Source organism: Sylvia atricapilla, chromosome 16, assembly GCF_009819655.1.
Source record: "Sylvia atricapilla isolate bSylAtr1 chromosome 16, bSylAtr1.pri, whole genome shotgun sequence".
Classification (NCBI taxonomy): domain Eukaryota; kingdom Metazoa; phylum Chordata; class Aves; order Passeriformes; family Sylviidae; genus Sylvia; species Sylvia atricapilla.
Genome location: NC_089155.1, coordinates 5,622,859 through 5,643,077, shown reverse-complemented (window position 1 = coordinate 5,643,077; position 20,219 = coordinate 5,622,859). Strand labels below are relative to the sequence as shown.

General features: G+C 51.9%; 2 protein-coding genes across 2 annotated transcripts; both read left to right on the top strand.

Annotated features, from left to right (window-relative positions):
* Nucleotides 1–1,549: 1,549 nt before the first annotated feature.
* Nucleotides 1,550–6,953, top strand: PIGT (phosphatidylinositol glycan anchor biosynthesis class T). Its single transcript, XM_066330597.1, has 12 exons — nucleotides 1,550–1,755; nucleotides 2,143–2,320; nucleotides 3,155–3,282; nucleotides 3,764–3,864; nucleotides 4,022–4,108; nucleotides 4,366–4,453; nucleotides 4,528–4,625; nucleotides 4,917–5,082; nucleotides 5,172–5,372; nucleotides 5,906–6,071; nucleotides 6,198–6,281; nucleotides 6,409–6,953. The coding sequence occupies exons 1-12, from the start codon at nucleotides 1,566–1,568 to the stop codon at nucleotides 6,659–6,661; spliced, it is 1,740 nt and encodes a 579-aa protein (XP_066186694.1). The 5' UTR covers nucleotides 1,550–1,565; the 3' UTR covers nucleotides 6,662–6,953.
* An 8,244-nt stretch (nucleotides 6,954–15,197) lies between these two features.
* On the top strand, nucleotides 15,198–17,135 carry BLCAP (BLCAP apoptosis inducing factor). Its single transcript, XM_066330589.1, has one exon. The coding sequence runs from the start codon at nucleotides 15,621–15,623 to the stop codon at nucleotides 15,882–15,884; it is 264 nt and encodes an 87-aa protein (XP_066186686.1). The 5' UTR covers nucleotides 15,198–15,620; the 3' UTR covers nucleotides 15,885–17,135.
* The last annotated feature ends 3,084 nt before the right edge of the window (nucleotides 17,136–20,219 follow it).

Sequence of the window (20,219 nt, the reverse complement as noted above, 5' to 3'; positions counted from 1 at the left end):
GGGTGCTCGTGACCTGGAACCACCAGCCACGGGGACCATGGGGACTGCCCACACAAATGGGCTGGGCAGAGAACACCAGCAGCTGCTCCACAGCAGTGAAGGTGCCACCAACATGGGGCCACTTTACAGCCCACTCTGCTTAGTCCCTGCAGGCCAGGCCAAGAGGAGCTGGGCACAAAGCTGGCCACAGGGCCCTGGCCACCATCAGTGGCTGTAGGCCAGGAAAGCACTGTCCCTGCCCCTGCATCAGCACAACCATGATCACCACGGGGAAAGGAGCCTGGGAGATAGGCAACAGAAGCCAGGGAATGCTCCTCATCCTGGCTGCTTCCCAGGGGGTGTTGAGACATTACTGCACTCTTCCTGTGTCAACCAACACTGTGTGGGACCAGCTGCAGTGCCACATATATAACTGCAGTACAAATGTGTGCTTTTGCTTCCTTAGGCTGGGAAACTGATCAAGTATAGGGTAATTAACAGCCCTGGATGTATGTTTTTACCTTGAATTTGGCTGATCACATCCAAAATGCATCTAAACCTTTATTACCTACCAATATCCTGTTGCAAGGAGTTGCCCAGTGTAAAAAACAAACCAAACCAAAACCAAACAAACATTATGTAAATATGACTTTTTTTTTTTTTTTGGGGGGGGCATGCTGATTTTCTGGTTTTATGTGATGTCACTAATTAGCAAGAGGGAAAAAAAAAGATATGAAGTAACTCCTTATTCTTGACAAATACTGAATCACATTGTCAGTTCCAAGTTAACATTGCATGAAGACCTTAGATCTGAGCAGGTAAGTGGGTAATCAACACGGTATAGCAGCTGGAAAGTGACAACCACACGTTGCTGTAATTGTTACGCTTATTTCCTCCTGGAGCAAATCATCACCCCACTCAAATCATCACCGGGAGAATAGACGGTGTGAGCTCCATCACCGCCGGCGCTGCCTTGCCGCGGCTGCCGCTCCCTTTCCCGGGGCGGCCCCGGGCTGGCGGATGCTGGAAGCGGAGCGCTCCCGGATGGCTCTGCACCCGGAGACAGACGCTGCCCTCCGGAGAGGAGACGAGGAGCGAGGGAGAGCTCTTTTCTCAGGAAAAAGCTGAGAAGTGGAAGTCACCTGGGGACAGGCATAGTCCTCGCAGTGTCCTGGGACACAGCCAAGCCCTGCAGGGAACCACCCAAGCTGAGAGCGCACCAGGGCTTCCCCTGCAGCACCAATTTCAGAGTGGTGGCAGGGAGCCCTGGGGGAACCGCTTAACCCCCTCTCAAACCACCAGAGTCGGCCGCGATCATCCCTGCGGGTCCTTTCCGACGTAGAATATTCTGCCGTTCTGTGAAAGCGCTGGCGCTCGCTCCTGGGCTGGGGGCAGGCGTAGGCACAGCCAGGCTGGCGCTTCCCCCCGCGGAGGCTCCAGGCTCGCTCCGCTCAGCGGCTCCCGGTGCCAGGCCGGGACAGGCTCGGCTCCCGGGCGCGCCGAGCGTCTCCATGGCAACCCCGGAAGCGGCGCCATTGGCGGCGCGGGCGGAAGCGGAAGCAGCGCGGGGCGGGGCGGGCGGAGGGATGGCGGCGTTGTTGCTGCTGCTGCTGCTGCTGGTGGCGGCAGGGCCCGGGCCCGGGCGGGCGGACGAGGAGCGGGAGCGGCGGGACGCGCTGCGGGAGGAGCTGCTGCTGAGCCCGCTGCCCACCGGCGATGTGGCCGCCACCTTCCAGTTCCGCACGCGCTGGGACGCGGACCTGCAGCGGGGCTCAGGTAGGGCGGGCCCGGCCGGGGCGGACCGCGCCGCTATTGGCCGGCCCGGGGGCGGACCGAGCTGCTATTGGCTGGAGCGCGGCGCAGGGGCGGGGCTATCGCGGGGGGCCCACCCGACGTGATGGTTTCCCTCGATTTATGACGTCAGCTGTGCGAGTGACGTCAGAGGCGGGGTGAGGTGAGCAGGGACCGGGCAGGGCGACGCTGTGGTGACGGAGGGTTGCGGTGACATCACACGACGGGGCCGGGAGCCGTGACGCGAGCGGGCTGTGTTGATGGTGCGGGCAGAGGCGGTGTCTGGGCGACGTCATGTTTGGGCAGGCGCTGGTGTGATGTCAGGGGAAGGGGTCGGGGGATGAGATGGGCAGGGACTAACGCTGCCCACAGTCTCTCACTACAGGCTCTTCCCGAAGGCGCTGGGGCGGCTGGTGGCAGCGCTGGGCGTGCGGGAGCTCCACCTTGCGCTCACGCAGGGCTTCTGGCGCACCCGGTACTGGGGGCAGCCGCCCCTGCAGGCACCCGCTGGCGCTGAGCTCTGGGTCTGGTTCCAGCCCACGGTCACCGAGTAGGTACCCCAGCCATGGATCTGTCCCTCTGGGTGCCCTCTGTGGCTGCTGCTCCCAGGAGCTGTTGCTCATCTCTCATGGGGCAGCCACGGTGTGTGAGCGGGCCTCCTGGGTTGAAAAATGTCTGCTGGAAAGAAGAGCCCAGGAGTAGCTCTGAAAAAAAACCATACCCCATCTGTTCACAGGACAGGATGTGGTGCTGAGGGAAAATCCTTGTTCACTAAAGGCCCAAGGAATTCCCTTGTGGGCTCTGTGATGACAAACCCCTTGCTGTGCTAATACAGTGGGGCTATATATTGACCTCTCACCCATGACTCACTTCCTTTGACTCCCATCCAATACTTGTCACCATCTCCCTTAGCACACCACCCCTGTTCAAGCTGCAGCAGCCCTGTGGGGACTCACAGAGCTCTCTCCTCCCTGCAAGTGTCCCATTCCTTGTCTGCTGGTTGGGTCAGCCTTTGGAGCTGCCCCAAGGCATTGCTTTGGGTGTCACAGCCCCTTCCCCATCTCATACACATGACCTCCTGCATGCTCCCTGCTCCTCTGGCCTCTCTTTTCACGTACCAGCTGTGCCCACTGCCATATCCCTTGGCTGTGTGATGCCTGTGTGTTCCTGCTGTGTGTCTCTGCTGTCCCTCAAATCTGATGTGTCAGAATAAAATACCAAAAGAGCTGGGGAGTGCAAGCCCAGCAGTCCTTCTGCACACTCCCTGCAGCTTCAGTAACCCAGTGTGGTCACCCTGCTGTATTTACTGAATGTTACTGACTTAACACTTGTTGTTTCAAGGATTTGACCTGCTGAGTAATCTCTGGTGTCTGTTCTCACACAGTGTTGACAAAGCCTGGAAAGAGCTGAGTAACATCCTTTCTGGAATATTCTGTGCTTCTCTCAACTTCATTGACTCGACCAACACAGTGATTCCAACAGCATCCTTCAAACCCCTGGGTTTAGCCAATGGTGAGCCTGGCTCTGCCCTCTCACTTGCTTCTCACTTCAGTCCTGCCTCGTGCCACTGCCAGCATTCCAGGTGCAGATCCTGCAATGACTCTGGGTCTGGGTGTGTACAACAGCATCTGTTAACCTCTTCCTGGAAGGATTTCCTCTCCCAACAAACAAGGCGTGGATTTAAACAGAGGAAACCCACAAGTAGTACATGGCAGATGCTCCCAGGCTCTTACCTGTCTCTATGAAAAGTGTTTTACAAATCAGGGAGGACTACAGGATTTAAAGCACTCACGAATATAAATCTGCTAGGATATATTCTTGCCCATTCTTTCCAATAACTCTGAACAGAGTAGGATCTACTTCTGGTGGAGCTCATGCCATTTCACACATACTGAGAGGGTGGTGGCCTGTAGGGTACACTGGGGGTGGAATAGATCTGCTGCTGTCTTGCCTGCAGCAATACCAGCCTGATAACCTCCCTGTCCCTGGCCAGGGACGGATCACCATCTCCTGCGTTACGCTGTCCTGCCGCGGGAAGTCGTCTGCACAGAGAACCTCACCCCTTGGAAGAAGCTGCTGCCATGTGGCTCAAAGGTAAAGATAAGTCCTGCTGCCTAATTGGGCCACTCCTGATGGAGCTGGGCTCCCAGCAGCAATCTGGGAGCGTGCACTGGGAAGTTCCTTCAGGGCCTTTCTCTCGGTGGGAGCAGAGGACGGGGCAGGGGCTGAGTTTCTCCTTTGTTCCCTGCAGGCTGGACTTGCTGTGCTGCTGAAGGCTGAGCGCTTGTTCCACAGCAGCTACCACTCACAGGCAGTGCACATCCGCCCTATCTGCAGGGTAAGTGCTGGCCTCAGCTCCCTTCCTGAACACTGTTTTCCCAAGAGAAAATCCAAAGCCACCTGGTCACATTGCAAGGTATCACACTGGTGTGCCCATCTGCCCTGTGATGGGTTCAGTGTGTCTAACACAGCTGTCATCCTGCTTCTCTGGTAACCCCAATGGAAATCTTGCAATCTTGGTGGAGTTCAGCTCAATCCTGGTGTCCTCCCTCTCCACAAAGTGTGATCAGAGCCGTTTGTCTCTTTCTTGTCCAGGATGCCTCCTGCCTGGCTGTGTCCTGGGAGCTCAGACAGACCCTCACTGTGGTCTTTGACTTCTTTTCCAGTGGCCAAGGAAAGAAAGGTAAGCTTGGTGGCTGTACTGGAGCGCTCCCAGCCTGCAGCACTTGACTTGCCACCTGACCTTGCTTCCCACAGACTGGTCCCTCTTTAAGATGTTCTCTCGCACGCTGACTGACACGTGTCCTCTGGCATCGCAGAGCAAAGTCTACGTTGACATTTCCCCTAAGAACAAGGTAAGCTCATGGGCCAGAAATCATGTCCCACTCCCTCAGTTCAGCCACTTCATGTGGCTGGGAAGCATCCTCACCTCCATCCCCTGCGTGGCCTGGCTCCTCAGGGGCTAACAAAGGGAGGTGATTTCCTTGCTCTGAGCAGGGCTGAGGGATGAGCCTGGTGGTATCAGCAAGAGTATGGAGCTGGCTGTTGGGTGGGAAAGCTCAGGGCTACTTGGAGAGACGTTGCCTGGTGCTGCCAGTTTCTTCAAGGGGCACTTTTTCCTTTCACAGTCCATTTCCTTTCCTCAGGAAAAGGAGCTACTGGAAGTGTCCCCCCCTCCAACATCAGTACATGAAGCTGTTGTCCAGGGGGACAAGAAAACCTATGCTGTCTATGACCTGCTGAACCCCTCGCTCTTCAACACATCTCGCAGCCTCAATGTGCAGCTGAAGTGGAAGCGGCCCCAAGACAGCTGTGAGTGAGCAGAACTTCACTTTATCTGCACCACTGGCCAGGGCTCCAGGGCTGAGAATCACCCCACTCCTGTCCTTCCCCTTCCACAGCGGAAATGCCCATTCCCACACTCCACGCTCAGCGTTACGTGGGGGGATACGGGCTGCAGACGGGGGAGATCTGCACCCTCATCTACAACACTCACCCCTACCGAGCCTTCCCCGTCATCCTGCTGGAGACTGTGCCCTGGTACCTGCGGCTCTACGTGCACACCCTCACCATCATCACCAAAGGGAAGGAAAACAAGCCAAGTAAGTAAACCCCCCAAGCAGCACATGGCACCTGAATCCCTTGGCATGAGCAGCTCATTTCAAAGATGGTTTAGTCCCTCCCCAGTGATCACTGGGGAACTGGGGAGTTGAAACAAAACGTTTTAGGATGTTTTCCTAGCTCGAAATTCAGTGCTCACAGCAGATGAGATCATTAAGTCTGTTTTATTTATAAGAGGCACGTGGATGGTGTTTCATAATCCAACAAGGGTTTAAACCAACATGAACTAATTTTTGTAGCACAGGAAGCTCAATTTAAACCTGATGATTGGGTTTTATTTTGCATTTATACCTTTGCTGATGAATACCTGACTTTCATGGGTCAGTAGCTTTAAAGTCCAGGTAAATTTAACACATGCTTTTTGCTATGGGTACATCTTCACATGCCCAGAAAAGACAAGGACAGTATCTCAGGACAGCTGAAGCAGGATCACCCACCTCATGGTAGATCTCCAGGCAATGTGAGATTGGAGAAGGTCCCCCTGGTGCCATTGCCAAAATCTCTTTGGGGTTAGGTTACATCCACTACCAGCCAGCCCAGGACCGGAGACGGCCACACCTCCTGGAAATGCTGATCCAGCTGCCAGCCAACTCTGTCACCAAGATCACAATCCAGTTTGAGAGAGCATTATTGAAGTGGACAGAGTACCCACCTGACCCAAATCACGGTTTTTATGTTGGGTAAGGACATTCCTCAGCTCCTCATCTCTTTCTGGGCTTTGCATAGGACTTGCTGCCCAGGTCCTCTGCCCAGGAGATGTCTTTGGTGTCAGGACTGACACTGGTGTGTATTCTCTTTGCCCTTAGTTCATCTGTGCTCAGTGCCCTGGTGCCCAGTGTCACTGCAATGAAGGACATGGATTTGGAGCAGAGTCCTCTCTTCACCTCACTGTGAGTGTGCTTGTGCTGGGGAGTGGTGCTGTTCCCCAACCACTCTGGCTGCTCTTGTCCTCTCTGGTGAGCACAAAGCAGTGGTCCTGTGCAGGCTGACCCTGCCTTTCCTTCTTCCACTCTCCAGGTTTCCTTCCTCTGATGGCTCCAGCTATTTTGTGCGCCTGTACACGGAACCGCTGCTGGTGAACCTGCCAACACCAGACTTCAGCATGCCCTACAACGTCATCTGCCTCACCTGCACCGTGGTGGCCGTGTGCTACGGCTCCTTCTACAACCTGCTGACCAGGACGTTCCACGTGGAGGAGCCCAGCCGGGGCGGGCTGGCCAAGCGGCTGGCCAACGTCATCCGAAAATTCAGGGGGGTACCCCCACTCTGAGAGGGAGCAGGGCAGCCAGCGCTGCCTGCAGGGCTCTGTGGGGACACTGAGAGCAGAGCACTGCTGCCTCTGGTCTTGCTGGAAGCAGCTTGTTCTGTTTTGCTGCCTGGATCTCTCTTGGGATCCAATAAGCTGAGAGACCACTTCCATTGCTGCGATTGGAAATGGCTCTAAGCCCATAGACTACTGAACTGCACTGCTGTGGGACTGGGAAAAGTAAAAGACTTCTGTTTGGGAGAGGTGTAACTTACATGCTGAGAATGGTGCTGGAAATAAACTTGAGTGTTTTGTACCTTTGTGCTGCTTCTGGTTGGTTTTGCTTTCTCATCTTACAAGCAGAGTTGACCCCCTAAGACTGTGAGCTGCCAAGTCTGTAGCACACTGCTTGGATCAGCTGGGATTTGATGCAGGCAGGACCAGACAAGGGGGGTTTGATCTGCAGCAAAGAGAGGGATTCATCTGCTCTAACATCTCACCTTTCACAACTGCCATGTTTCACCTTTCTCAGGAAAAAGCTTCTCTTGCTCACAACTTCTATTTGCAGGATTTTGAAACCCCCCATTGCTCAGCCCTATGTCACAGCACAAGATTCTCCTCTGTATCCAGAGTGTCCCTGAGACTTTGGGGAGCCTTGGCTCAGCAGACCCCCAATGCTGAGCTGCAGCCAGCCCTGGGCTGGGAGTGTAGGAAAACTGGCACCACTGTGCTCCTCAGTTATTTTCTCAAAATACAAATTACCACCCTTTTGTGGTTCACACAGAACAGCAGGAGGTCAGTGGTGGTGCTGCTTGGCCTCTGACAGTGCTGCTCTCAGGGGTACGCCCTTTCCATCTCAGATGTGGCTTTTGTGATTGGAACAGACACTGCTTACAACCAGCTAAACAAAGGACAGGGAAATCTTTGGAAGAAATATTCCTCAGAACCAAAGCAGGGCACAGCCAGAGGTCCTTTAAGAGCTGTTTGAAACACAAAGGCCATAAAAACCCCATGGCCTCCTGTCCTGCACAGAACAATCTGTTCCCAGTGGCCTGAGATTACCTTTCTCTTCCATGCCAGAGATGCTCTTTATTCTGCAGCTCCTTACAGATCCACTCCACTGGATGGCTCCATGCAGCCTCCAGTGCCTGCTGAAATAGGAGTTTTTGGAGGATCCCTGCCTGCTGAACAAGGTGCCGGGGGGGTGGGACATCATGATGCTTACAGCCAGGTTTCAAGTGCAAAATGGAATTTCTTTATAGAAGGCTGGAACTACAACCAAAATCCAGGAGAGCACACAGCTCCCACAGCAGGGCAGAAATCTAAGGCATGAGGGTCCACATGGCAGTTTGCATAACGATTTGGAGACCTCAAGTTGTGTCAGGTTAGATCCAGTATCAGTCCTACAGACTGCAGCCAGCAGCGTGTGCTGGAGCAGCTTGCAGCAGCCCAGTTCCCCAGATGAAGCCTCCTTGCTGCTGGTGTTGGGTGGGATCCTGAAGCCAACTGAGTGGTCATGGAGTGCCATGGGAGTCATCAGCTGCCATCTAGTAGTTATTTTTGCTATGAACCATGAGAACTAGCATCAGCCAAAAGCTTTAGGGCCATTCCTGTGCAGTGCCATAAACCAGGAATTTTAAACACCCCATAAAGAGGTCAGCCTGGAATAATGACAGAGCACAGGGAAACTATCCCAGGCTGGATACATGCTTGCCAGCACTGGGAGAGCAGGCCTTATCATAGCCATCAAATGTACAGGCCAGCCAAGTGGAAAACTCTGTGGGAAATGTGGGGGGCCCTGCAACTGTGGCTGGGTGGGTTTTAAATGGTTGTGAAAATTCCAGATTGTGGTCTGTGGGTTTTTTGTTTTTCCTGGACTTTCTTCTTTCCCTTGGGCTCCTTTGGGTTATTCAGTACAGGAGAGACATGGAGCTCCCAGAGGCGAGCCCAGCTGTGAAGATGGCATCTCTCTTAGGAGGAAAAGCTGAGGGAGCTGGGGCTGTTCAGGCTGGAGGAGAGACAACTGAGAGGGGACCTTATCAATGCCTGTGAGCAGCTGCAGGGAGGGTGTTCTGAGGATGGAGCCAGGCTCTCCCTGGTGTTGCTGAACAGTGGGATGAGCTAACAAGAACACTGGAAGTTCCACCTGACCATGAAGAATTTTACTGCATGAGTGACTCGAACAGGCTGCCACTGAGGTCGTTCCCTGCAGATATTCCCATGTCCCCTGAACACGATCCACGGTGCTGGAGGGGATGCAGTGGAGCAGGGGGCGGCTGGATGGCCTGCAGTGCTCCCTGCCCAGCCCGGCTGAATACTCTGAATATTGTGAGTCGGAAGGGACCCATCAGGATCCTCCAGTCCAACTCCCGGCCCTGCACAGGACAGCCCGGGAATCCCACCCTGTGCCTGAGAGCCCTGTCCAAACGCTTCTAGCACTCAGACGGCCTTGGTGCTGTGACCACTGCTCTTCGGGGCCTGTCCCAGTGCCCGACCACCCTCTGGGTGAAAATCCTTTTGCTAATATCCAGCCTAAACCTGCCCTGACACAACTTCAGGCCATTCCCTTGGGTCCTGTCACTGTCACCAGAGGGAAGAGATGAGAGCCGCCCGTCGTGCGGAAGCCGTAAGCAGCGCTGAGGTCTCCCCTCAGTCTCTTCTCCTCAGGGCCGCACAGACCAAGCGCGGCTCATTCCCAGAGCCCACAAACACAAAAACGCTTTTCACAGCCGCGGCCCGCAGCCGAGGCCGGCTCCCAGCGCCGCCCGCGCCGTGCGCATGCGCAGCTCGCCCCGCGCAGGCGCAGTACCGGCCGCGCCCCGCTCCCGCCGCGCGGGGCTGTGGGGACCCGCCTGAGGAGCGGCCGCTCCCCGCTCCCCGCTCCCGGCTCCCGGAACAGACGCCGCACAGCACCGGCACCGGCAGCGCTCCCGGCGACAGCCGGCCGGCCGCGTGGGGCCTGCGGGGCGGTTCCCCGGCTCCGGGCGGCCTCTCTCTCCTTGCTCAGGGCGGCCCCGGGATGGCGGCGTGAGGCGCGGTGAGTACGGGCCGGGGAGCGGCGAGGGGCGGGCTGGGGGAGCGGGGGAACCCCGCGAGCTTCGGGGGGACAAGGGGGAAGGTGTCCCGGAGCGGAGGAGCCGTGCGTGCGCCGGGATGGAAAAGGCTTCAACCGCCCCTGAGCTCGGTGCCAGCATGGAAATAACAGCACTGTGTGTGCCCTCCCCTCCCTTCCTCCTGCTCTCCGAGCTCTCCTCAGCGCCTTCTGCAAGGAAACCCGGGCCGGCTTCTCCCCAGGGCAGCACAGTGCTCTGCAGAGCTTTCGTCCAGGCAGCTGGACTGGGATGGGCCTTGTGGGTTCCTTCCAACCAGGGGAATTCTGTGATAGTCTGTGACTACAGCGCTCTGCAGCGCTGCTGTGCCCGGCCAGGCCCCTTCCCCGAGCCCCCATGCGTGCTTTGAGCCAGCTACAAAGTGAGTTTACAGGCTGTTCTGTCATACGAACATTGCTCGTGATATCCCACATGGAAGTGCCGAGAAGAGGAAAAATGAGCTCTTAGATGCAGTCCACAACATGCTGAACTCTTCCACTCTTCCTTGGTACTGAAACATTTCGATGGACCTTGCAAGTACTGTCATAGTGCAGTAAGCTTTGTCTTTCCAAACTATAGGTCATAACTCCTCATACCTGCCCAAACAGCATTTTTGCCTTTCCTAATCTGACATGCAGAAAAGTCACCCTTATCAGGCTGTATTTGGACCTCTGAAGCCTGCTGAAGGCACAAAAGTTAGAAAAGGACTGAAATTAAAATTGCTATTTTCACGGAACTTGGAATGGGCCTAGAAGTTGTGATCTGTGGTAGTTAAACAAAGGCAGAAGGTGGGAATGAGGACATCCGAAAATTAATGAATTAGTCCAAATGAAAATAGTAATACTTGAGATGACAGCTGTGACTGCTGACATCTCCTCCCACCACAGAGCTGCCTGACTTAAGCTTCTGCTCCTCTGATTCCTGATGATTTCCAGGCCCATTCCAAGCTCTCTGAAAAAAACAGTTTTAGTTTGGATCTCTCCTCTGCCTTCCTGCTCATGGGTGGAGGAGGATTCACCCTGGTACAGTGAGGGCATTGCAGTCCAGATGGAGTGGGTGCTGCTCTGGACAAAAGCTAATCCATCCCCTGTCAAAAGTGAAGCTCTGAGGGCAGCTTTGAAAGTGGTGGCTCAACAGAGAGCCTCCACTTTTCCCCAAGTGAGTGGTTTTGGCTTGTGTCTAGCTTGAGAAATCAGAACACTCACCCCAAGGCTTGGTTAATAGAGGATTTGTTGTTCCTTTTGGAAACTGTTGTGATTACATTGCACCATTTCTGAGTTTACATCAAGTGTCCAAGGTATGATTCAAGACTAGGGTAAGGCCTTTGCCAAAAATTATAGACTCTCTCTTTCCAGCTGAGTCATACCAGCAGATAAAGCTTTTAAAAAATTGAAATAATAGAGGCAAGGCTAAAAAAAAAAACCCTAGAGAAGTTAATCCCTGCTGCAAATAGGTTTTAAAGTTTGAGCAGTTATGGTTCTTGGGTTTACGACAGAGGGTTGGCATCTGGGAAGCTGGTCTGCTGTTGCTTTTCTTAGCTGAACTCTTCAAACTTGTCACTTGATAGTTGTTCTTCTCTCTTTTTGTCCCAGTGTTTGAGATGTTGTGTATTTTTCGGCAGCTGTTTTGGGTGCTACATGATATTTGAGTTGGTTTTGAACACACATTGGCAGTGTGAGGCACTGCCCACACACATCAGTTAGTAGTTGTGACAGGGTTTTTGATTAAAACAATTTTAAGCAGACAGGTGAGCATTGGAGGTAAGAAACACATCCCTGAGGCCTCCTCTTCAGTTCATGTGCACCGGATAACTTGAGAGACTTTTGTCTAACCAGTGTGGCTTTTCATCACAAGCAGAGACTTCAGCTTTTGGGAAGGGGAGAGGATGATACCAGCATGTGCCAATAAAAGGGTTACTCAGTGTTTTATTGCAGGCCTTTCAGCTCTCAGCCTGGGAGACTCTGTAGCATCTGCTGGGGGAATTCTGTGTGGACAGCACTGGCTTAAAGGCTGCCTTAGTAAGGCCTGAACAAGCTTACCCTTGAAGTGCTTAAGGAAAGCTGCCTGATGATTCTCCCCTTCCAGGGTTAATGGACTGTTAAAGAATTCGAACGTTCTTGAGGAAGGTACAGCCTTGGTATTGACATACTGATGTGCCAAACCTATGGTGTAGGAACAATTCTCAGTGTGTTAATTGCTGAGCTTGTGGAATATGAAGGAACAGCTTGCTAGCTCCTCAGGTGGATTTATTCCAAAACGTGACTGATCCATTGTAAAACACTGCACCGTGTTACTCACTCTAGACCTGTCATAATTGAAATTTTGTTTCTGCTTGGGAAAGGTCTGCTGCTGCCTTTGCACTGGAATTCCAAAATCCTCCGCACAAACATACACCAGTAGGACCTGAATGTTTTTGGGAGGGAAGATGACAGCTTGGAATGCAATGGAAGCCAGCTAATAAGCATGTGGAAAAATATTGGTGCTTGTTTACTAAGGTGTGCAGGGAACCTCCCCTGGCTGCTCCTCTGCCTGCAGGAACTGGCAGGAGGAGGATCCGGCTGCACGTGGAGATCAGACTGGGCCACAGCTGGAGCATCACCAGCTCTGCTGCTGAGGGGTCTGAAGTGAGTGGCTCCAAGAGCTGTGGAGGGGCGAAAGGAGGAAGTGGAAAGGAGCTGTCGGGTAAACATGAGGGGCCACCAAATCAGGTGACAGGAGGAGCAGCACAGGAGCAGGCCTGAGGATAGCGGGACACTGGGCTGGCTGAGGCAAGAGGTGAGTCAGGCAGGGGAGAACAAGAGCAACTGGTTGAGGAAAAGCAGGATGCAGTTGTGAAACCAGTCCTGTTGGGTGACAGGTTATTATTTGCTCTGGAACGTGGTAATCTTTGGCTTGGATTGTGAGGAGGGGACAAAGACAAGGTAGGGAGCTTTAAATTGCAAATTTCACCTTGCTTGAGAAACCAGGCAAAACCAAATATTGTTGTGGCTTCCAGAAGGATCTGCCTGTCCTGGGCATGAAGGAGAATGTTCCCTGTTCAATAAAGAGCTGATAAGCAGGAGGTGCTGTTTCTCTTTGATCAATAGAGTGTAAAGAAAAACTCAGTCTCAATGCCAGCTGTACAAAGAATCTCTAGTGAAGAGCACTTATCTTACTGGTGGAAAGTCCCTTGAGGAGCTAGGGCTGTAACAACCTCCAGTAGTAAATGCTTTGTCTAGGATCAGCTGTGGGATGCAGCAAAGGGTCCTCAGCCTTTAACTGGTTGGTAGTGAAGGGGCAGGTGAGAATACAGGCTGACTACAGATACAAAGAGCAGCTGTTTGAATGGCTGCATTTGGCAGAAACCCAAGAGGTTTGCAGGTTGAAGGGCATTGGCATTGAAACTTCATAGTAAAAATAACTACTATTAAATGATTCTTTATTCTGCAGTGGTTACCTTGATTGTTACAAACAACTGGTTCTTACAGGAAATACTAATATTTAAAAATGAGTAACTTGTTCTGAGATGGCTTTGTGTTTGTAGGAATGTAGATGCTTAGAATCAACTCAGTGTTGAGAGAGTTACTATTCAGAGCATTGTAGGAGCAAGGAGGCTGGACCACGAAGTACAAAGTGTAGCTACAACACAAATGATGATTTTTTTTCTAACTGTAGTCAGTTGTAAAGTTTGGGGCTAAAGGCTCAATAATGATATATGACTCTATTAAAGCTGAGAGATTTGTGACATTAGTCCTGAAAAATTCCAGTTCTTTGTTTCAGGCTTGTGCTACTTGACAAGACAAATTCTTTACCCATTTCTTTACTCTAGAATCAGAAAACCCAAAGCAAAGTAGGCATTTTAAACTGAAGTGTCAAGAACAGGTGACACAAATTGCCACAGAAGTCAAGCTGATAAAATTTAGGGCTGGATCTAGCAAAAACATGACATGGTGTTTATGCAGTGGTTTTTAATGCTCAGTGTTTGGAACACTTGTGAGAAAAAAAATTGAAGAGAACGTTTCAGGAGAATTAAGGCAGATGCAGATCATTGATTTAGTATAACTTTGTTGCATTCAATGGAATCTGAACTGAAAAGTTGAGTGATGGGGTTTAGTTACCTTCCTGTTCAAATATTAGTTGTTAGATCTTTTTCTCTCCATTCTTCCCCTTGGAGAGATTGTATAGTACTTCTGTGGTATTGTTTACTCCAGCAACATCTGAGCAATGCACAAAGGCAAGCAGACAGCATGTTTTGTTATGTAATGAGTAATAGCTAATTCCAGTTTGTAGATGTGGGAAAAGGCTTTGGACTAGACTTGCCCTTAAAGTGAGTGAACTGCCTAAAACATTGGGAGCTTTATTCCTGTCACTTGGCTTTAGCTGTATTGCAGCATAAAATAACTTTTTCCTCACTCTGGCTACTGAGCTACAGCTTAGTTTTATTAATTGAATCCCAGCTGCCCTCTCTGCTGAAGAACACTCCCTTGCAGGAGCACCAGCACAATGTGCTTTCCTTTCCCCACATAATGTTTGTGCTGGTGGAGATGTTGGCCTGCATTTTCCTACTAACATTAAAATAGATTGTGCTGTGCAGGATGGCAGCATTTCCTGCTGCTGACAGCAGAGCCCATCGGTACCTGTGAGACAAGTCTGACCTCAGTGTTCTCTTTTGGAAGAGAGCCACGTGTGGTTTTCTCTTGGCTTTTCTCTGCAATCCCTCATTCTCCCTCCCTTTGCCAGGAAATCCCTTCTGCCAACAGGAGCCAGTGGAATGTGTGCTGTCTGTTTACATTCTCACTCCTTCATCCTACTAACCTTCCCACCCCCCAGCTGTAATCCTGACAGGCTCGGCTGAGCCCTTCATCCTTCTGAGGGAGCTCCACTGAGTGATTGCTGCAAGGAGCTGTCCCCACCAGACTCTTCTTAGTGGGAGTGAAGCATTTATTGTTTTTAAAGCCATTTGAAAGTCTTGAAGGTGTTTGTAGTGCTTCAAAGGAAAAAAAAACCAAAACAAAAGCACACGGTGTCATTGAGGTGGTTGCTAAAGGTAGGAGCAGGTTTTCTGGACTTGTAGTGTGCTGCCATCCCTGCCCAGGAAAGCCCTTAAAGCTCAGTTTCCAGAGGGTTTTACAATAATCCAAGTGAGGAAATCCTGTGTTTACAGCACTTACAGAAATTGCCGTTTTGAGCCTGTCCCCCCATTTGATCTATTCACATACTTTGTCTTATCTGACTTTAGCTCTTTGGCAAGGATTATAAATCCTTAAACAAGGGACAGTCCTCCCCTTTGTTTTACAGCCTGGACACTTCCAGGGCTTTCCTGGGTAGCTTGATGTGTAGCTGTCTGGTGGTGTCTTGCTGGAAGACTTTATTATTTGTTTGCAGAACAATTCCTTACACTAACTCTTCCTTAATGCTTCCCTGTAGCACCAAATAATGCTCACTCTTCAATTGCATTTCTTATATCATCACTCAAGCCTTTGGACTGTCTTGGATCAATGTGTCTAGGGAAGGCTGTGGCAGCTTGTTTCTCAATTCCACCTCTCCCTTTCTGATACTGCACTATGTTAAAGGGGTATCACGTGTTAGTCTGGATAAAGGCCTGAGGTACAGAGCACACAGAACATACTTCTATACCAGCATTAGCTGATCCTGTCCCCAGCTGAGTGGTGCAGGAAGCTTTCCACCAGCTCCATGACACACCAGAATTTAGTACTGAGAGTTCAACCATCAGCATATGATCCTTGGGAGTAAATGAAGCTTTGGAAGAATGTCAGTTGATTTTTTCCTTGCGTTTCTCTGACAGTGTGACATTTTCCCCTCCCTACAGAGCAGCCTGCCCTCCAGAGGAGTTGTTGGGGCCTGTTTTGGAGCACATCTGACTGCTACTGCCTACGAGGCCCCAGCCAGGCACGATGTACTGCCTTCAGTGGTTGCTACCTGTCCTGCTCATACCCAAGCCCCTCAACCCAGCATTGTGGTTCAGTCACTCAATGTTCATGGGATTCTACCTGCTCAGTTTTCTCCTGGAACGGAAACCTTGCACAATTTGTGCCTTGGTCTTCCTGGCAGCTCTCTTCCTCATCTGCTACAGCTGCTGGGGGAACTGCTTCTTGTATCACTGCACAGGATCCCAGTTGCCGGAATCAGCTCATGATCCCAACATAGTGGGCACCTAGAAAATCATAATCTTCCAGTCTGCTGAGGGCTCTTTGTTTTGCTTTTAAAAAGGGGGTGGGGCTGGGGAGGAGGGGGTTGTTTGGTATGGGACTGAAGTAAGGACAGCCTGTTTCCTGTAACTGTGTGTGGACTGGAGTGGCGAATTCTTCCCACTCTGCCTGTGAAATTCGACTCGTTTACTGTGTGAACTCTGGCAGCACCACCTGCTTTTTTAGAAGCAGAAGTCTTTTTTCCTTTCCCGTATCACCGGGAACAGACACCAGCCCTCTCAACTGAGAACTGCTGGAAGCCTGAGCCGCTGGCCCCTGCCCAGCTGGGAGTGCTGGAGTCGTGTGTCACTTGTCTGCATTAGGCCATGGTGGTCTAACTCAGGGCTCTTGGCCCACTGATCCTGCTTGAATAGCTACAAGATTCTCTCAGTCTCTCTTTGTGGGGAGCCAGCCTTCCCACCTTGCTGATCAAGGGCGAGTGCAACAGCTCACAAATGGACTTGGCCAAAAGCTGCTGGAGTCAGAGGCAGTTGAGTCATCTCCTCCTGCTCAGCCTGCCAAAGAGATGTGTGCACTGCTGAAGTGCTTTCTGAACTCTATGCTCCAAGATCCCAGCCTGAAAGCCTCAGTTATGCTGCTGCTTTTATAAAGCCTGACAGGCAGTAGAGACTGTCTCTTCCCCTTCTCCTCCATGTCCTGGGTTTACCAAGGTATTCACTGTAGGGAGAAAGAACCAGCATGCTGCATAGACACAGGGTTTTTGGAAGCCACTGTAAACTTTACCCTACAAAACTCACGCTAGTCCAAAAGGCTGGGTGTGGGTCCATGAGGTGGGGGCATGGCTTGAAGCAGTGAATGCTACAGCCATTTTCAGAGATAATGGTTTTGGGCCAGAGGTGACAGAAGATGCTGGTGCTACTGACTAGAGAAGGGCAGAGGCTGGAAAAATGCCTGGTGTCTCCAGCTTCCCTGGCAGAAAGATGTCAAGACTCCAAGGTGGTGGTGAGTCAGGCCTACAGCCTGGGGCAGAGGACACTGTAATTCAGAAACATTAGAGGTTGACACAAAACACCTCTAAAATTTGAAGGTTTCCCTCCCCTTTCCATCTATTTGTCTTTCCTTCAGTCTTCTGGTGGAGAGCAGCAGAAGTGGCTGTTGCTGTCCTGAGGCTGTTCAAGCTATGAGGTTGTGAAACTTCCAGAGTATTGTTTGTTCATTGCACAGCTGTTCAAAACGTTTAATAAAGCTTTATAAACTTTGGTCTGTGGCCTCCTGCCCAGCATGATGCATTGGCTGCTCATTGTGGATGCCTTAGCCCAGCAATCACGTGTCTCTGCATTGTTCTGCTCCCAGCACAGCAACCCCAAACAGTCTCTGGCAAGAGGCAGAGCCTGTTTGCCCTGTGGCTCCCAGTACTGACTCTTCCTGACTGTTTAAGCTGACTGGGAGCCAGACTGGCAGTTCCAAAACAGCCTCATCTCCCAACCAGAAGCACCTCCTGTGTTGTGTGTGTCTGCACTTAACGTGACAGATTCCCCTTTTCCTTGCTGCTTATGGAATTAACCCCCCGAGCTGTGTCCTGGAAGCCGCTAATCCCCAGTGCCGACAGTAAAAGTGTCTGCTGAGTGCCCACGTGGTGTAAGCCCATCCCATGACACCACCTCACCCCAGGCCCTGTGCTCAGGGCAGCTCAGCTGCCACCAGCCATCCCGGGGGACACACGTGGTGCTGTGAGCCCTTCCCCAGCCTTGGCCTTGCCCCTCTGTAGAACGGGGAGAGACAGACCATGGGATCCAATAGTGCCCAGGAGCACCTGAGAGTGTTAAAGGGTGTGGGAGCTGAAACAGGCTTGGCTTTATCCCTTGCTCTGAAGACCACATCCAAATTGGAAAGAGTTCAGGGCATAGTATTGTTTACATGATTAAAGAAAAGCATGTGCCACATCAAAAATAGATGTGACAGCTCTGTCACCTGTCAGGCTGAGGGAAATCCCAGTAGCTGTCACATCAGCTCAGCCATAAATAACATGGAAAGGAGGGGGGAAGGCACTCATTGCAGGCCATGGCACTGCTGTGCTCTGAGCAACTTTTAAGTTTCAATGTATTTAAGCTAATGCACTCTGTTCTATCAAGAGAACACTTCTGTTGCTCACTAGCCAAGTTGCACTTTACAGCAATTGAAGTAAATGCTAGCCACGAAGCCAGGCCAGCCTTTGGATGAGAGCAGGCCTTGGCTTTGTACATGGGGTTCAAGACAAGGTAGAGCTGTGAGCTCTTGCCTTGTGTGAAACCCAGTTCGAAAAAAGCACTTCAAAAGAGGGAGGCTGCAGGCCAGCTTTCAAAGGGGTAAGAAGCCTCCCACTCCTGCTGCAGAGAAGGAGCACTCTTTGATGTGCACACAGCCTTCCCCAGCACACTCTATTATCCTCTTTAGGGCCCTGAGATACCATCTTCACGGTCAAGATAGAAGAGTAAAGCAACTTTGTCATGGTCAGACAGAAAGCCTCGGGCAGGAGGAGGAGCCCAACAAAGTCTCATGTCCCATGCTAATGCCTGGTTCATCCTTCTCCATAAAGAAACTGTGAAAAACCAGCCTGTGACTGCAGAACAGGTCGAACCCGATGGCTTCTGAAAAGCAGCATCACAGCTTCCCTGCCTGTGCACCACAGATGGGGCTGGGACAGACACAGCCAGAGTGCTCAGCCAGGTGTTTGCAGCTACATGAAAAAATGTTCACATGAGATTTTTTGCCCTTCTATGCCAGAAGAGCAGTGGGGAGCATACCCAGCCCCTGGGTATGCTGGGGCCACCACAGGGTCTCTGTGTGGGGACTGCACGGACGGGCAGCTGCACTAGTGGGATTTAGAACACTACCACTGTGTTGTGCCAGGCTCCACTGAGCCTGGACACTGCCTGCAAGTGTCACTTGACACTTTGGCACTGAGCGAGTCTCATCACCTTGCTGAATTACAGAGTGTCCATCTGCCTGATGCTCCCTGGATACAGGGAGCTGGAGCATTAAGCTGTTCCTTTGTCTTTCCGTATGAGAGAGAGATCATTTTCTTTTCTAGGTCACATAACAGATCAGTGACACAGCAGGGTCAATAAAGAAAAAAAAAAACCAAAACAAAAGCCAGCCCAGGTTCCAGTCCTTACAAACAGAGATGTAGCTTGGCTCAGGCAGTCCTTGGACTCCCCAGTACAGCTTTAGGGTCGAGGGGCTTTTCATACTCCTCAGCTCTTCTCAGGGAGAGGGACCATCCCCAGGATGAGCAGCTGGAATTCCACAAGGCTTGCCTTGTTTCTGAAGCTTTACATCTGGCCTGATATCCATGATAGTGCATCATCTTAGGATCTGATACTTGGCAGTTGAGCTCCCCAGCACTGCTCGGGGTGCAGGTAGGAATCAGCCTGCTCTCCCAGCATCTGCCTCTCATCCACAGATCTTGCTGGGTGATTAGTGCCTCCTGCCTGGATTCTTCCTGCTCACCCTGAGACAAGCCCACAGCGTGACCTTACAAACAGCAGCAGGCAGAGGAAATAGGTTGATCTCATGGAGGAGACATTTGGGCTGGAAACACCCACCAGGGAGGCTGCCAAGTGCAGAGGCACAGTCCCACTGACAATAGCACCAGCTTTGTCCCCTCATGCTGTCACCTGGGCTGGTCCAGCCAATCTCCTGAGCCAGGCAAACCACAAACATCACTCAGGGTCACAGGTAGCCCTGCTGCTTTTCTCTGGCACCAGCTGGTTTCCCAGCCGTGGGAGGTAAGCTACAGTCAGGTAAGGACTTTAGCCCTCCCCTCCAGAGCCTGAAGATTAACCCTTGGCAAGAGGGTTTTGCTACTCTTCCTGCAAAGGCAAATCCTCTGGTCGCAGGGCAAGGGAGGACAGACGGCTCAGGTGCCACCCAGACCTGCTGCTGGAGGGGATGAGATCCAAGTGACAACAGGCTGTGTCCTCTGAGTGAACACATGCTGGCAGCCTCCTGTCTACCCCTTGTTACCAGTGAGTAACAGGCACTGTGGGAGCCCTGGTGGCACTGCCAGCAAAACCTGAGAGCCTGACACATGGGGACAGTCCTGCTGTGAGCCAACCCTTTAACATACAGCAGCCTGCTCCTGCCCCAGGACACCTTCTGCAGCATTCAGGTTGTGGGAGAGACCCCAGACCCTCAGCACAGCTCAGGATTTGCAGTGCAGGCAAGTGTACTGACCCCGTGTACTTAAAAGCATTTATCCTGTGGAGCCAGGACTCCAGGTTCTTGGGGAGTGCTATCACTGAGCTTTGGGTAAGTGAAGGGGATGCTCAAGTCAAACAACTCATCCTCGCCATTTTAGAGCCC

Coding starts and splice junctions, on each gene's coding strand:
- PIGT (XM_066330597.1), top strand. CDS start 1,566: ATGGCGGCGTTGTTGCTGCTGCTGCTGCTGCTGGTGGCGGCAGGGCCC. Junction 1,756..2,142: donor GGACCTGCAGCGGGGCTCAG/GTAGGGCGGGCC, acceptor CGCTGCCCACAG/TCTCTCACTACAGGCTCTTC. Junction 4,109..4,365: donor ACATCCGCCCTATCTGCAGG/GTAAGTGCTGGC, acceptor TTTCTTGTCCAG/GATGCCTCCTGCCTGGCTGT.
- BLCAP (XM_066330589.1), top strand. CDS start 15,621: ATGTACTGCCTTCAGTGGTTGCTACCTGTCCTGCTCATACCCAAGCCC.